This window comes from Ochotona curzoniae, unplaced genomic scaffold, assembly GCF_017591425.1.
Source record: "Ochotona curzoniae isolate NIBS_2020 unplaced genomic scaffold, NIBS_Ocur_1.0 scaffold_2476, whole genome shotgun sequence".
Classification (NCBI taxonomy): domain Eukaryota; kingdom Metazoa; phylum Chordata; class Mammalia; order Lagomorpha; family Ochotonidae; genus Ochotona; species Ochotona curzoniae.
In genome coordinates this window covers 15,574,041-15,591,898 of record NW_024467095.1, presented here as the reverse complement: position 1 = coordinate 15,591,898, position 17,858 = coordinate 15,574,041, and the positions used below count along the sequence as shown (strand labels likewise).

General features: G+C 37.3%; 1 protein-coding gene across 5 annotated transcripts in view; it reads right to left on the bottom strand.

Annotated features, from left to right (window-relative positions):
- Positions 1 to 1,732: 1,732 nt before the first annotated feature.
- BRAF (B-Raf proto-oncogene, serine/threonine kinase) overlaps positions 1,733 to 17,858 on the bottom strand; it is a 103,720-nt gene continuing 87,594 nt past the window's right edge. For 4 of the 5 annotated variants that reach the window (XM_041002376.1, XM_041002380.1, XM_041002381.1 and 1 more), the window contains 6 exons: positions 16,321 to 16,367; positions 15,485 to 15,603; positions 12,228 to 12,359; positions 10,573 to 10,707; positions 7,763 to 7,916; positions 1,733 to 3,131 (listed from right to left, as the gene is read on the bottom strand). In XM_041002376.1, the coding sequence (XP_040858310.1) occupies positions 3,109 to 3,131; positions 7,763 to 7,916; positions 10,573 to 10,707; positions 12,228 to 12,359; positions 15,485 to 15,603; positions 16,321 to 16,367 (610 nt within the window). In that variant the 3' untranslated portion in view covers positions 1,733 to 3,108. Of the gene's footprint in view, positions 3,132 to 7,632; positions 7,917 to 10,572; positions 10,708 to 12,227; positions 12,360 to 15,484; positions 15,604 to 16,320; positions 16,368 to 17,858 lie in introns of those variants that run through there. The other variant, XM_041002379.1, reaches the window with a different exon arrangement.

The window sequence follows — 17,858 nt, the reverse complement described above, 5'->3', positions numbered from 1 at the left end:
TTTTGAGGGTCGACATGATTTCAATGGTAAACATCGTAGGTCCTAAAACATTCCTTTAGAGTTCCTCTCAAATTCCTCAGAAGGTTTCTCTCTATCAAAAATAAGATACAGCACAGAAGGCACTACAGTCACTTTTACAAACAAGACCGACAATGACAGCCCTACAGGATGGTTGGTGAAGCAGCCAGATACTGTACACAAGTGATTCATAAAGTGCTTTGCACAAACAAGGATTTCTTCCTCGTATTTTCTTAGGAGCTCAACAAGTCTATCTGTAGTTTAAGCATCAAAAAATAAAGCAAATAAAAACTCACAGGAGAATCCTTTTCGTGTCACTTAAAAACTAGAGAAAAACTATTTGGTGGAAACAAAGAAAGGCTAAAAACTTTTTTTTTTTTAAAGTTCTCTATGAAAATCTCTCAACATCCTGAGCCTGGCACAGCTTCACCTGATATCAGGTTTGCTCCCCTTATTCAAATGAGATAGCACCCCATTCTAAAATGAAAGAAAAGCATTTAACCCTGACTTTGTCTAGAAAATTCAATGCTAAGCTTCCTTCATGTAACTGAGTTCCAAGTTTTAAACCAATCTTGGTAAAGGAAACATAGCTATGTAGAAGCTTAAAAGCATCTAGAGAGACATTTAAAAAGAAAACATACTCAGTGTTTTTCAGAGAGGCAGCATCATATGCACAGAAGTTACTTCTCAAATTATGAATTATAACTTCAATTTTCTTAAAAAAAAAAGATTTACTTACTTGAAAGGCAGAGTGAAAGAGACAGACAGAGAGAGAGAGAGAGAGAGAGAGAGACAAATAATTTTTCTATCTACTGATTCACTTCCCAAATGGCTGTGACAACTGGGGCTGGGACGGGCCAGGCCAAAGTCAGGAGCCATGACTTTCATCTGGGGCTCCCATATGGGTACAGGGATTCAAGGATTTGGGTCATCCTCTGCTGGGAGCTGGACAGGAAGTGGAACAGTCAGGACTTGAATGGGCATCCATATGGGATGGCTGATGCTGCACGCACAAAGCCAGCCCTGACATTTTTGAGTTTCTAAAGATACTGCACTACTCATGTAAGACTTAAAAAACAAAAACAACAAACAGAATACTGCTTTTCCAACAAATTAAGTATAGTTTCCAAACTTCTGTAACAACCTTTCCCAAGTCCATGACACATTTTCACTAGACCTTTTCACTCGATACAAGTATTTTAGCAAATATCCTTAGTGGTAGTGAGTGTAGGCTGAAATACAGATAGTGGGACCAGGAGTTCCAGTTTGAAATCTTTAAGCAGTTTCTAATTCCCTGATTTAAGTTGTATCACTTTTCTCTCAGGTTCTTGGCTATAGCTTAAGTTGGGCCAGCTACTTTTGCTTTGATTTACATTCTTAAGTCCTGATAAGTGATCCTATACTCCTGACAGAGGAAGTATTTGCCATTAACGTAGCCACAATCAGTTTCTTTGCAAACTGTGATTTACACTACCCTTTAATAAAGGTTGATGGAAGTTACAAATAGAATATATTTTTTTCATTTGTGAAAAAATAAGAAAAATTTCAATTCTTAACACCACAGTAACTCTATAAAAACAACTGATGATAAGGCTTTACATACCATTCATTGGTCCCATCATTTCTAAAATTTCTGTTCTCTGCCTGAGGAATTCACATGCTAAATTACTCAACCTTTTGAAGACCAGGCTTGGGAAAAAAGAAAGGAGGAGAATGAATGCAGACACCACCATTTATTTTAGGTTGTATATTCTAGAAAAAAAGATTAAAGATTAGAGAGGTGCAGGATGTAGTGTAGAAATCAGTCAGAAGAAACAGTGAGATTATTAGCAAAGGTATTTAGTGTGGATCCAGCAAGTATCATTAATTTAAAAATTATAAATACTTGTCATTCTATGACCATATTTAGATACAGCAAGGATAATGATCTTTTTTTAAATGTTATTTATATAACAAAAATACAGGGACATACAATCTTGGTGGGATGTGTTCTTTTTCTTCCAATTCAATTAAATTTGAGATTCATTTTCTTTTTAATATAATAAAAATAGAACAAACTCAGAAATTAAAACCTGTATCTTACACTTAAATTACACACATTTCTCACAGGCTTTGTAGGTTTTTAAATTAATTATTGCCCATGGCATTTTATGCTCTGGACAAAGTAGCCACGTAAGTATTTGGTGACTGGAAGAGCTTAGGAGGAAGATATAAATTATATTTTCCTGAGAATTTGCTACATTGTGGAGAAAGAACATCCCAACCCCATGTTAACTGCTGGACCCACTGACCAAAGGCGGCAATGTGTGCCAGCATTCTCCAGCCTGCGTGGTTAGGCAGACACGTTCATGAGCAAGGAACAGGAAGCCACAGACCCCGGAGGTCAGGATCAAGATGCAGCATGCCCTTTCCCTATACCAAAAACACTCCTGTCACCTCTCACCCTCCATTCTATCTATTTACTTATTTTTAATAAAAACATTTCCCCCTCTCCCTCCATTTTATTTAAAGAGCTTCATCTTGAGGAAATTGGTCAAGGGCTGAACATGCCCCACACAGAGAAGGCATACTGCATTTTTGTTCCATCCCTCAGAAAGGAACCAGTGACAGCTAGGGGAAAGAGCTCCACAATAAAATCCCAGAACAGGAAAGAGAACGATACATGGTGATTGAAACTGCCCCGTCAAATGTTCAGGCATATATCCATCTGGTGGTTAGAAGGGCAGAGTTGACTGGCAAATCTTTCCATAGCAAATCTCCCAAGCTGTAGCAGCAGCTTCTTTCCATCATGCCTGACCGTCAAAAGGTCAGAATTCAGGCTCTCTCCTTTCTTCCTGGGAGTGGGCATACTTGTGTGCACGTAGTATTTGTGTTGAAGAAGAAACACTGGCAGCAGAGATTTCTGGATCCTAAAACAGTCTTCCCTCTTCTCTTGAATAGGAAACTCCATTCTGTTCCATACCAGCTTATGCATTGAAAATTTTGTATCTTTAAAAAAGGATTTGAGGAACAGAACTGTGTTTTGGTGTTAACAAATTTTACGAACACAAGACTTAAGAAATAAGAGTAGATGCTGCCATGATGGTGTGGCTACTTGAAGGCTGCAAATTCTCCTGCAGAGGGAGGACAAAAGCTAATTTTAAAAAGTTATCTCATCTTGGAGACACAGAAAGCCTCACTTGGACCTCCCTGAAAGGTGACTGGTTACATATCACAAACTTACCAACATCACCACTAATTTTGGAATTTCATGACATTATTTACTTATCTACCATTTTATTTACAACTTCTACTTGGAACTGAAGGTCAATTTCTATAGTTCATTTCTGGGAGTTGGTCAAGAACTGACAATCATCGGAATTTAATCTGCTATAATGACTCTTAATCAGTAGCTTCTGCAACGATCCAAGCCATCACTTATATGAATACACTATTTAACTGAGGAATAACCTCTCCAGTTTGTAACTGCTACTCGATTCTACCAGGTTGCTTGCAAATGTTGGCATGTAAATTGTCCAGTTAGCTAATGGCTGTCTGAATCCTCAGATTTGCAGGCTAATGACATTAGAACTGTGTGAGCACCTGACATATGCCAGGTCCTGCACTGTGCAATTCACACACATGAGAATCTGATTCTCCTAATAACTCTGATGTGGCAGACATTTGTATTAATTTTTATAGATGAATAAGTTGAGGTTTCAAATGGCCAAGTAATGTGCCTAACATCATGCAGCTGGAAAATTATGGAGTTGGAAGGCAAATGCAAGTAGGTTCTTAACAACTGACAAGTCTTTATATAATTTTTAAACAATTAATATTTATCATTCTAAACACAACTACAAATAGGACTAAATTTAGACTATCTCTTTCCATGCAAGGATTTTTTTAAAAACAAGTAATTAACCAAGATATTGTGGAGTTGAAATATCAAGAAGAATGAAAGAATTATTACTTGATATTCAAAGTTAAAAAGACTGGGGAGTTGGACATTGGTTATTTTTTTTAAAGAAGGTTACTGGGACCCTGGAGAGGAAAAACAGTTAGAGTATAACAACAGGAGGTTTTAAGACTGCTATTTTCAGTGATTTAACATATTTCTTTCAAGTGGTCTGCAATATTCTTATGAATAATCACTGTACTGGCAGAATCCAAGTCCCACCAAAGTAAGTATGAAAATAAATATGAAATATTGATTAAAAATAGCAAGAGTGCATCTATTAAATGATGGACTCTATTAATAGAAAATAAAAACTAAGCTAAGTGTTATACAGTATATTAAAATTGCTTAGACTTTGGACAGTGCTTCCTGGCCATGACAACAACTATATATTCCATTTCATTGAACAATATTCCACTCTACAAATTAAAAATATTAGACCTAAAAAGAAAAATTCTTAACAAATTCCAATAATAAAAAAAGGCAAACATTAAAATCATCATACCTAAAGCCTCTAATGGAATCAAGTCTTTGTAAAATCAGACTTAGGGTTCAAGAAAGAACAATCAAAGACTAAATAAAGGAAAACTCTATAACTGGCACCCAAATCAGAAAGAATTTAAAGGAAAGGATACAGATAACAGAGACAGATCTGATTTTGGGGGAAAACAAAAACAAAAACAACCCAACTTTCTTATTTTTTTAGCCTATCTGGACATCACTAGTGTTCTGCCTACAATCCATTATCTGACAGGGCAAGTCTGCTTGTGGGAAGTTATTTGATATGAAATACCTACATTATGCCACTTTTTGAAAATCTCATTGAGAAATCTGTTAGAGAGCAAAATGGAATATTCTCTTGCCCATCTTGTCAGGCTAGGGATAACATAAGTTCTATTTTTTATTTGATTTTATTTAGGAATAGGGTAGTAGACACTTGGGAAGACGGAAAACAAGACCTTGTGATTTCTAGACCCCTCAAGTATTGTAGTGCATTTGAAAGTTACAGATAATTAATTTGAAAACCGTACCAACTGCTCTCTAATTCAGCATAGTGTATTTTAAAATGGCCATTTTAAATATAAAACAATAGGATTAAAAATTATTTTAATTGAAAGAGTTACAGAGAGAGGGAGACACAAAGAAAGATCTTTCATCCCCAAATGGTTAAAATGGCCAGAGCTGAGCTGGTCTAAAGCTGGGAGCCAGGAGTTTCCCCTGGGTCTCCCATGTGGGTAACAAGGGCCCAACCATTTGGGTCATCCTCTACTGCTTTCCCATGTGCATCAGGAGGGAGCTGGGTCAAAAGTGGAGCAGCTGGGATTCGACCCAGTGGTTACACTGGCTGCCAACATTGCAGGCGGAGGATTAGCTTGTTGCACTACTGTGCTGACCCTACTTAATACAAATGTTTAAAGATAAAATATGCTATGAAAAGTCTAAGAGGTAATTTCATATACAAATAAAGAGTTACAGAAATGCTTACCAATTCAGCAACTCTTGTCAAATAAAAGTATGAGTGATAAAATGTTTTAGTCATGAAGTTCCTATTTCAGAATTTTTTTTTCACAGACCGATCATTTCCTTCAGTTGCCAGGGACTGAGCGGAGGGAAGGTCAGTTAGGCTAGGGTGTTCCACAGCTAGTGTTCTAGAGAGGATCATCTTCACTACTGTGTACTATTTAAATGATCACAGTGTGATATGTTCACACTTGAAAATAAACGACCTGAAGCCGGAGAGTATATTCTGTGACCTCTAAACTAAAGCAAATCTCAGTTTTTATCACTGAGTAGCAACATTTTAAAAACATAAAACAATTTACAGAAAGGTTGCTTCCTAAAGGAAATGAACTTTGATAATGAAAAAGGAGGGCTCAAGTTTGTGGAACAGAGCAGTGAGTCACAAAACAAGGAATGGATGTTTCAATGACCTCCTCAAAGAGATTAACTCTACATATGGTTAGGAAAAACTGTTTTTCTTCACCTGGAGAATATATTTAACACTCAGTATAAAAAGACCTCAAAATAGTAACATACAATAACCACCACTGACAGGAGAACTGATTCGATTCTAACGCGTCCTGTTTCTCCAGATTCACGTTTATCTAAACAGCTCACCTGCGGTGTGTTTTCTGTTCTCCCACTAACATTTCCGGTGGGTCCAATCTGGAAGGGGGCTGAGAATTACCACGTGACCCCTTGGAGACATGTGTGCATGTCGAGGGGATGGCACAGGGAGTTTCTGAGCAGTTTTACAAGCTCAGTAACGCTCCCTGGCAGGGAATTGGGCAAGATGGTGCCGGGGGAAAACAGAGCGAACAAAGGAAAGGAAGATCAAAGTGGGGTGCATGTCCTGGGAAAGTGGAAGAGGTCCATCTAGAAGAATCGGAACCTGCGCCTCAAATGCTCACACCCCTCGAATACTGCATAGACCACGTTGTCCATTTTGTTAGCTACACGCTTGCTTATTGGTGAATAAATAAATTGGTGTGATACTTCAAAATTAAATTATCACCACAGTTTGCCCAAATGTATTCTTAACTACATATATGCAGATGTTGTCTGTTGGAATACCCACGAATGGTCAGCTATACTCAAGAATCCTTACCCATCCCAAAAGATGCAGCTGTGGCTAGCAGGGTGGTTCTGGAGCCGAGGCCGACTAGGAAGCAGACAGCGATACTGCTTTCCTGCCTCCTGACTCCTCTGGCATCACTTAAGAATAGGCTGACATATTCAGTCACTTTTTTTTTTAACAGCAAAAGTGTAGGCCTTATAAAGTACTAACAAATACTATATGCCATGGAATGAAAAGAAAAAAAAAAGCTAACATTCACATTCATAAATAGAATCTTGCTAGGAAAAGATTATAAAAAGGACAGAAGTTTCATCAGACACAATGATCTGGTGATTGTTTAAATTACGCAAGCAATAATTTACGGTCACCAAGAAGAAAAACAAAACTACAATTCTTATACAGAATTCTGTGCAGAATTTGGGGTGGGGGACGTTTGAGAGCAGTGCATTTGCAAAGAAGTCCAAGTTATATAACTGTAAGGCATCCTTAATACAAAAAGAAGTATTATCTAAAAGGAGCTCTAATTTATAACATATTTTCCCCACTAAAAATCCAAAGGTAAATCATTTTACTCACACCACTCCTCAGTAATATCTTTGGACATTTTCACCCACAATTTATAAAAACAAATTTAGTTTATTGCTTCATAGAAATAAAGGACATCAAAATTCTAACTTTCTGAATTGTAGTAAAAAGAAATGGCTATTGGCATAATTTTACAAATAAAAAGGATTACTCAAAGTCAACAGTGCCTTTGTAAATTAGATTTGCTCAGTTTATCTTGACATGGGCTACCCTAGTCTCAGCTCCCATCTGCACACACGTCAGCTTCCTGAAGCAGCCAATGATGAATGGCAGCTGGTAACAAAGGCTGCACAACTCAGGTACAACTTAATACTGAAAAAAAACAAGCAAATGACACAAATGTGGAACAAGAAAGAAAATCTCTGGAAGAGACACTGCCAATTTTTAGCAATTTCTGTGTGTGTGTGTGTGTTTTTTTTTTTTTTACCTGTGGTTGTTGGAAATTCAATATTAGGAATGAATTTTAGTTTGGGGAAAAATACGTCCAGTCTTTAAGCACACAAATGTTCTTTGGTTCACCTTTTTAAAAGAACATCGTACTCCATATAACATAAGCTAACATATGTTCACGTATTTCCTTTTGTTGCTACCTTCCTGCAATCTCTCCCACTCATTTAATTTGTTTCAGTGGACAGGAAACGCACCATAGCCCCCTGCCTGGATGGGTGTTTTTGGAGAAGCACAAGCGTACAGACTAAAATCCTCCGTCTGGAAACCAGCCCGATTCAAGGAGGGTTCTGACGCACTGCGGTGAATTTTTGGCAATGAGCGGGCCAGCAGCTCGATAGAGGCGAGAATCTAAAGAAAGAAGGGAACAAGCAGAATGAAAATCTGGTGGCATATATCTTTAACAACCACATCATATTTTATAAGGAAGTACCTGAAATCTTAAAACTGTTGTATTAAAAAAATGCAAAAATACTTCAGAAAACATTATTATGTTTTTTCCTTAAAAATAAAACAAAGGTACCAAGTGACTACAACTTCTCTTTCTGTAAACTGTATGGAAAATGTAATCCATAATTAATCTGTATTTTATACTATCTGATAGTCTTGGAGCTGTAACACCAAAAATTCAAAACTTATACTTAATTTGTCACAAACTACAAATCCCATTTGGAAAGAAGCTGGGTTGTAATTTTTATGATTGTCTTTAAACTCACCTTTTAAAGACATTTGGTGATGATAAGTGTCTTACATTTAGATAACTAAAAGCAGGATCCTCAGTGACACAGACAACTAGTGGCACATCAATGACAGGAAACAACTCACGAGGGAAGACAAAAAATTCCACAGACAGAACTATACAAAGCACAGAAGTTCACTAAGGCGCCATGAAATGACCACCACCCACCTTCTCCATACCTCGACCCTCCCCACCTAACTGGAGGCCCTTACGGGCATGCACCCCTCTAAACTATGTAAACTATTACAGATAAAACAAAAAGTTAAAAAAAAGAAATAATAATAATAATTTAAAAAAAAGAAATTCACATTTCAGGGTACAAAAAAAAAAAAAAAACCAGGCTGCAGCATGCTGTGAGAGGATGTATGCTGACAATCAGGGACATTGACTTCTTGGGCTTGGCACAATGCCTGGCATATTAAGCACTCAATACAAGTTTAGCAGCTTTTATTATCCATTATTAGCAGCCTGAATTGTCAAAATCTGTAAAACTGTAATCTTTTAAAAATAATGTACAGTTCATTTATTTATTTTTAAATTTATTTTTATTATACTGGAAAGGAAGGTTTACAGAGAGGAAAGACAGAGAGGAAGATCTTCCCTCCACTGGTTCACTGCCCAAGTGGCTGCACTGGCCAAAACTGAAGTCAGGAGCCAATCTGAAGTTAGGAGCCAGGAGCTGCTTCTTGGTCTCCCACGTTGGGTGCAGGGTCCCAAGGCTTTGGCCCATCCTCTACTGTGGGGAGCAGGGTGCTAAAGCCCCTCCTGGGATTGGATGAGGTTGTTGCAAGATGGCAGCTGGCCCAGGGCCAGGAGCGGAGCTGGTCTTGCCAGCAGGTAAACAGGAAGTCACAGGGATAGGCTAATGACCCCTGCTGTGATTACTGGCCTATCACGTAGCGCCAAGTGGGCCCACGGGGAGAAGTGATTGGTGGAGAATGATATAAAAGTAGCCAGTAAGGGCCCGGCGTGGTGGCACAAGTGGTTAAGGTCCTTGCCCTGCACGCCCGGGATCCCATAAGGGCGCCGGTTCTAATCCCGGCAGCCCCGCTTGTGGCCCGGGAAAGCAGCCGAGGATGGCCCAAAACTTTGGGACCCTGTACCCACGTGGGAGGCCCGGAAGAGGCTCCTGGCTTCGGATTGGCTCAGCTCCAGCCGTTGCGGCCGCTTGGGGAGTGAATCATCGGACAGAAGTTCTTCCTTCTCTCTCTCTCCTCTCTGTATATCTGCCTTTCCAAGAAAAATAAAATAAATCTTAAAAATAAAGCAATGTAGTTATAAAAAATGAGAGAAAGGCAGGCTGTATCCACAGCTATGTTTTCTTCTTGTTTCAGGTGGAAATGTCCCTCAAAGACCTGTTTATGGTAAACTTGAACCTATCTACTTTACCAGTCGGAGCTGAAGCACTGGTCTGCAAGTTATGGCCTGCAGGTCTCCAGGGAATGCATGATGTTATTACTTTTTCCCATCATTATTTTACAAGTGTAAGTGGACTTTTTGGTAACTGGAGTTTTCAGAGGCAACAAGAGATACCACTGCACAGTGAATGCAAAAGCACAGAATCCAGCTGTTAGTTTTGAAAACAGTTGCAACAAATATATATTCTTCTTGTTCTTTTTTTTTGTTTTGTAAAATACATATATGTTTAAATGTTATTTAAATGGCAGTTTCATTATTTTAAAAATTCATAAATATAAAAATGTAGTATCTTGGTGTGACAGTAGAAAAAGAATTCAAAATGCGGGGGTGATGGTTCTGGTGCAACCAGTTAAGCTATTACTGTGCCAGCATCCCACAGGAATGCTAGCTGGAGTCCTGGCTGTTCTACTTCCAATCAAGCTCCCTGTTAATGCTCCTGGAAAAGCAGCAGAACATGGCCCAAGCTTTTGAAGCCCTGGACCCACAGGAGTTCCAGGCTCCTCATTACAGCCTGGCCCAGCTTCAACCATTGTGGCCATTCTGGGAAGTAAACCAGCAGATAGAATATCTATCTATCTATCCATCCCTCTCTGTTTAACTCTGCCTTTCAAATAAAAAATAATCTAAAATGCATCAAAGGGCCCTGAGACCAAAACGTGTTAGACAAAATGCAAACTGCTGGACAAAATGCAAGGCTCTTCTGATTATTTTATAGCAGGATCCCAAATTTCCATCTAACTCTTACAAAAATTGCTTTCTTGTGTTATTTATGCAAAGTCTGCTCATATTTACATGAAAAAGTACTTGCAAATCTGCATCTGAATATTGGTCTGGTTTTCCAGGTCTTACCTGGGGGAAGAGTGGTCTCTCATCTCTTTTCTTTTTGAGGCACTCTGCCATTAATCTCTTCATGGCTTTTGGACAGTTACTCCGTACCTTACTGAGATCTGGAGAGAGGTATCCACGTCCCACCATAAAAATGATCTGAAGGAAAAAAGAGAGGCAAATCACAGAAGCTTGTATATAAGTTAAAATAAACCCGGAACATTCAACATGTGCAATTTGAGATTTGCATATTATGTACACTACACTTCAATGAAGTTTTAAAAAATGCTGGTATTTAGATTCCCAAACCACATGCTCAGATCTTCCTAATCCCAGGATTATGGCAAGGGTCTGTTCTCTCTATTTGCCCAGCCATTTTCCCACTGACTGGGTAACTGTTTTAACATAGACCTGATAGTGTCTCTTCTTTTTTTAATAACAAAAACTACTGAGAACTTATTGTTGGATATCTTGAGAAGTCCTTTAAATATGTGTAATAGTTTCGGAAAGTTAACCTTTTTAAAAAGACAGTCATTTTGCCATTGTATTTCCAGCCCTCTTATTGCAGAAATTCGAATAAAGTATTGGATCATACAAATCTGAGAACCAGAAAGAAAGTAAGATTATTGGGACTAAAGTGTTCTTTTCTTTTTTTTAAAGACTTATTTTTATTATTATTATTTTTTTTAAAGATTTATTTTATTTTTATTGGAAAGGCGGATATACAGAGAGGAAGATCTTCCATCCGATGATTCACTCCCCAAGTGAACGCAAGGGCCGTTGCTATGCCGATCAGAAGCTAGAAGCCTCTTCCGGGTCTCCCACGCGGGTGCAGGGTCCCAAAGCTTTGGGCCGTCCTCGACTGCTTTCCCAGGCCACAGGCAGGGAGCTGGAAGGGAAGCGGGGCTGCCGGGATTAGAACCAGCGCCCATATGGGATCCTGGGCGTGCAAGGCGAGGAAGACCTTAACCACTGCGCCACCGCGCCGGGCCCTAAAGTGTTCTTTTCAACAGGGGAAAAAAAAATCTTGCCTTCCCTGAGAATAGTTTTAGATCCAGATGGAGTTCTAGGCTCTTGATTTTGGCTTGTCCAAGCTGCCATCAACTGGGGAGCGAGCCAGTGGACGGCCGATCTCTCTGTTTTATCCTCTCTCAATAACTACCTTTCAAATAAAGAATATACTTAAACCAAGCAAAACAAAACATCTAACTACCTTACTAGAATTTTCACTAAAGAAAAATCAAAGCATAATGTGACATCTCTACTACTTAACTCTTTTGGAAAGCCGAAAAAGAAAAACCTTGAAACATTTAAAAGAATTTGATATAAATAAGCTTATAGCGAGTACCTGACTTGATGGTATAATCCGTGATACAACGAAAGATATAAAGATGTTAGAGGTAACGGAACTCATTCTTTTAATTGTATTATCCTCAAGAAACACCATGTATTTTCATTTATCTAGTTTTTAGTCAGAAAACCAAAAATTTGCTTCATTGCACATTTAAGACCAGTATTTCAAGGAAAGGCTTTACATGTTTCCAGCAGTGCCAGAAGTACACAAACAACAACTAAGACCTATCTTCAAGTTCACTCATGACTCCACAGTTCTTTTCAATAACTGAGTGGAATCTTTGTTATGAGGAGTAAAATAAGCCCAAGTGACAGCAAATATTTACCTGGTCCCTGTTGTTGATGTTTGAATAAGGTAATTGTCCAGTCATCAATTCATACAGAACAATCCCAAATGCATATACATCTGACTGAAAGCTATACGGGTTTTTGTCTTGCATTCTAATTACTTCTGGTGCCTGTTACAACATAAATAGAAAAACATTCTAGTTTCTTCTTCAACAGAACAAAAACAGAAAACTACTGTAACATCCCGAGTAATGCTTTTACTATTAAAAAATTCATCTATACGTAGTTAAATATCGTATTAAAGTCAAAGAAAAACAGATCTAAAAAGATGAAAGATAAAATCTTTATAAACTCCTAATAAGGCAGTATCAACTGAGAGTCCATAGTGCATTATTAAAATTCCATAATTGTATCAGTCTCTGCACAAAATACTTTCACTATCACTTGAATTCTTTCCATGATGTGTCCTATCAGAGTCAGTTATCACTTCTCTGTCATGATTCAGCAAAGAAATACCAGACTTGTGTTGATAAAGTTATAAAATGAGGAAATAGTAAAACTATTGTAACTGTCTCAGAATTTACCTTTTTCCACTAATACAAATAATGGAAAATAATGGTAGAATTTCAAGACTGCTAAATTCCCTTCTAAGCCATGGAATAAACATTCCATGGATGCTGAACCAACAAAATCAACAGCACATTTAGAAGGGGGTACAAAAGATCTTTTGAATGCTGCCTCTTGGGGGCGGGGGGAGAAAGACTATGTAGATTTGCTACATTTCACATACATCAGTCACTATATTGCATAACTGAGTTTCTTATTTACATGAAATGCAAGACATTGGTTAAAAACTAGTTTCAAATATTTTATGCTAATAGTATTCCTGACTGCAAAAGTGGCTTTCTGCCTTTTCTGAGGATTCCTGACTACTGGTGTAGTAAGGCCATGTGTCCCTCAGCCTCAATCACAACCGTAAGGGGAACCTCTGAGTGGCCCAGTGCCAGACTGCACGCAGGGTGGTGGGCAGCACATCAGGAGAGCGAGGTTAGTCTTTAAAGCTACAGAGCTGATTTGAACGTCCTGTCACTGATGGGAGGTCTGTAGGAGACCTAGAGAGAGTAGAAGGGTACGGGTGGAAAAGGTTGTAAATACTTGCTCATTTTATTTTATTGAATAACGCTTTTAAATAATGAGTTTTAAACATATCACATGCCACTGAGGTGATGAACAAGCCAGAGTACCCAGGAGGCTGGCTGTGTTAAGACAGTTTCTAAAGGCTAAGTCTGTTTTTTGTGAGAGTACATCAGCTGAAGACCTTTTTTTTTTTTTAAAAAAAAATTTAGTTTTGCTTCACTGTAGTTAGAAGGCGGCTTGATGAAAAGTTGTATGTTACCAATTTATAACAAACATGCGACTAATGTTAGTTTTAGTGGTTAATTTGTAAATTTGTTTCAACAAAAGTTTCTTTCTCTGTTGCATGAAGTGCACTGTTGGTAATTTAGAGGACCACACAACTTTAGTTCTGACCAGATGCTTCTCTTCTAGTCTGTGGATACTCTGTATTTAGTTCTGAAAGCAGTATCAATCTAGAGAATTTTTTTTTTCTTACAGTGAAGTGTTTTACTGGTTTTATTTTGTTTCAGAACTCACATAATGGACTAATGAATGATCCTATCTCTCTATGTGTTAATAAAAAAGTATAAGAAAACAGATAATGTCATGTGTAGTAAAGCATTCACTGCATAACAGCCTTGGAAAATAGAAGACCTGAAGGAGCCTAACTTTCTTACACCAATTAAAAAAAAATCTTTAAAACAGTTGACAAATGTTTCTTTTTAATTTTAGCTTTTGCAATTTGAGCACTTAAAATCTGGCTTTCCTATCTTAGGATATTCTACCATGTCTGCTATAGATGTGTGCCTTAAAGGTACCTGGGATTCAGATTACAATGATTAACTAGACTTCAATGCTTTTCAACTAAAGACATCTATTAAATTAAAAAAAAATCTAGCTAACTCCAATTATTCAATTTAAACATAGTGTAGGCATTAGAGATGCACTACTCCAGCTCAATATTTCAGAGATTCAGAGGTTAAGAAACCTCCATGTAACTCAAGTCCAACATCCTCTCTTACACCTTGCCACTTTTCTGTCCTATTAATTATCCTAAAAAAAAATCAAAGATACAACTCTGGGTTAAGCTTGATGAACTCAGAATCCTACTCTGGAAGTTCCATCTTGGGGACCACTACCGAGAATGCAGGAAATTAAAGCAGATGTGGTTTCAAAAGCTCTTGCAACTTTGTTGTTTCCAGTAGAGCATCTCAAAAGTCTTATCATAGATCAAGTTACACTCTGTTTAGCTTAAAGCTGCAGTTTTCAAACATACTGGTGTTAGAACTCTCTTTCACTTAAACATCACCACAAAGAACTTTTGTTCATAGGGATTATTTCTGTGGATATTTATACTGGCATTTAACTAATTCACTTAAATCAACATAGTCATTAAATGTTAATCCTGATCACCAACTGCTAATGAAAAATGTATTTTCAAAAACATGTTTAGTGAGAGCAGTGCAGTGATGCTCTCTAAGGTCTGGCAGCATAGCGGAAGGCAGGGTTTCTTCATCTGTATTTAACCTAGAGTGACTGTGTTCTTTTTGGTTGAGGGATAGGAAGAAAATCTGATGTCCGAGAGGAAAGGTTTCTTGTGGGCCTTCTGGGGGCTGCTGGTATACAGAACGCTTCCTACCACGGATCCTTCCATCACTTGCTGCAAAAGTTTTAGTTCTTCTTTTAGAACTTTATTCTCTTCTGCCAAGCATAAACAGGAATAAAGTATAAGCTACACAAAACAGCCTGAGGCCGACAATGTTCACATTTTTTGCTTTCTTGTAGCATAATTAGCAGATCCTTTTCAGTCTAAAGCAAAAAGCTTTCCAATTTAGGCTTATGTAATATTGTGAAAACAGTCTACCTATTAAAAGGATTTAAATGAGACTGGCCTTAAATTATGTAAGCGTTGTTTCAAATGAGGTACAAAAAACTTTCAACACAAAATATTTTAAACGGAAAATTCTGAATAAAACACAGACACTACAAAATATAATTATGAAACTGGCTTCATAATATTCTTTTTAAAAATAAACAAGTTAAGGTCTACTTATATAAAAATAACAGTGATGTCTATGAATACTGGCAACAATGAAAATATTTTCAATGATTTTCTAGTAACACAGAACATTTCAGGGGCCACAAACTTAATCAACGGTGACATAGCCTCAATTCTTACCATCCACAGAATGGATCCAGATAACTGCTCAAACTGATGGGACCCACTCCATCGAGACTTCACTGTGGCTAGACCAAAATCACCTATTTTTACTGTGAGGTCTTCATGAAGAAATATATCTGAAGTGCAGTAAGTAAAGGAAAACAACAGATCTCATTTTCCTATTAGAGTAAGTATCACAAAGACTTTGACTAAGAGGTCTAGCTTCTATAATTCTGTAATACGATATTCTTTTAAAAAGTATATAATTAAAATCAGTAAGTTAAATAAAGTTCTATCGATCTGATATGATCTGCTCTTACTATGTCTTGCTGGGGACCTGAAACGTGAGGATGAGGCATGATACCTTCCTGGGTTTATGAGATCTTAAAATTCCTCATTTGCTTTAGTCATGGAGGCCCAAATATTCTTTGGCATAGATGGAAAAGCTATAAGGACTCCTCATTAGAATTAAGACGCTAATATAATAGAATCTTAGCTTGGGCTCTTAGAGAATTAGAAAAATTGTTTCATAATTTAGAGTTTTTAGTTATGTTCAAATACCTCTGAGCAAGCTCAGAGGGCTAAAACAAACGATTAGTTTTATAGTGCTGATAGGATGAATGTAATCAATTAGTCAAAAGGCTATTATTTTATAAACACTTTTGATAGATTTTTCCTGTAACAGTGAATAACTTAGAAACAAAAAGTAGGCTGTAGTATCCTGCTCTTTAATATTCTCATGCGAACTCATTTACTGATTCTCTTTACAGTATATTGAACTTTTACATAATGTGAAGACAAAATGCAGAAGAAAAAGGATGTTTCAAACTTCGCAGAACTTTCATGAAGGATACTATTACTCTTGAGGTCTCTGTGGATGATTGACTTGGCGTGTAAGTAACTGAAAAACAAAACATCATTTTAACCTGAGTAGGGCTAAAGGACTCTGACCTCAAAGTCTGTAACATATTTAGGGATGTACAGAATTATTTAGAGTCTTAATATGTTGGAAACTATACATAAGTTATACTCCCTTTATATAATATGAAAACAGGCTGTAAGTTAATTTAGGATTACAGAAACATAATATTATTATAGTATAGCCAAATCTTGTTTTCCATTGACTCTATCTGAGTAGTTATCAATACAAACCTTGCACTCCAAACAGGCTTATATATCTATGTTCTTTAAATATGTCTTGATTTTTTTTAACCCCACCTCTGTGTTCAATGCTTTCTTCTGGCACCCGGTCCCTTCCTACTCACAACTTCAAATTATCATTTTTCTATTTTTTGTCTATCTCATACTCATCCTGTAAGAATAAACACAACCCCCTGTGGCCACAGGAGAGAAAATGGAAACATTTACCTCATTCATCTTTTCCCCAACGCTGACCCTCTCCATCCTAATAGAAGCCCACCTGGATCTACAATCCAACCCTCTCACCTTTGCAATAAATGCTAAAGAAAAGAAAAAAAAAAGAACACCACAAATCTAAATTTCTGAGTGATATTTACTCATAAGTAATTCAATGGAAAGTGACTGTCCATTGATTGCACTGTATAGATATTATCCTATTAGAAGCTTGGGTTATATGTTTTTTTCCCCATACACCTGTGTTTGTCCTATGAAGAATATAAACCCTAATAGAATGTAAAAGTTTGATAAAATTCCTTTTAAAGGTGGTTTCATATATTCTTAAAGTCAGTAACAAACTGTAATGGCCACAGCGGGTCTATGTTAAAGTCAATGATAAGCTTAAGTCATATATACTATCTCTACTGACAGCTTTAGTTGTACTCAAGAAAGGAAAGGACTATGTTTATTTCAGTTTATTTGCAGTGGTCAGGACAAAGCCTGGCATGTGTGCTAGGCATTTAAGATATGTCTGTTAAATCAAGTACAATAACATGCATTTAATGTCCTAGATTACAATTATCTTTCATCTTTTACTAGTGTAGACAACAGATACATAAAATCTGACAATTACCATTAAAAGTATTATTAATTAATATGAGAATTTTAAAGTTACATCACAATTTTTCATATTTTCTTATTTTAATTTAAATTTCCTTTCTGATATACAAGGTTTTGAAACTAATTTTTTAGACAAAAATTTCATTTCAAATTACTCCCAACTTCTCTCCCAACTCCTCTCTCTTCTCTCTTACCACTCTGGTTACTTCCCTGACAGCAATCACCACAACCTAATATTATCAAAACCTGAATTTGGGTTACTGTACAGCACCGTCGAGTCCTGTGCCCATGTAGAAGACCTGGATTGGTTTACTGGATCATGTTTCAGCATGGCCAGCCCTGATGGCTGTGCACTTTTGGGGTATGACCCAACAGACAGAAACTGCCTTCTCTTCCCCTTTCCCTGTCTCTCAAA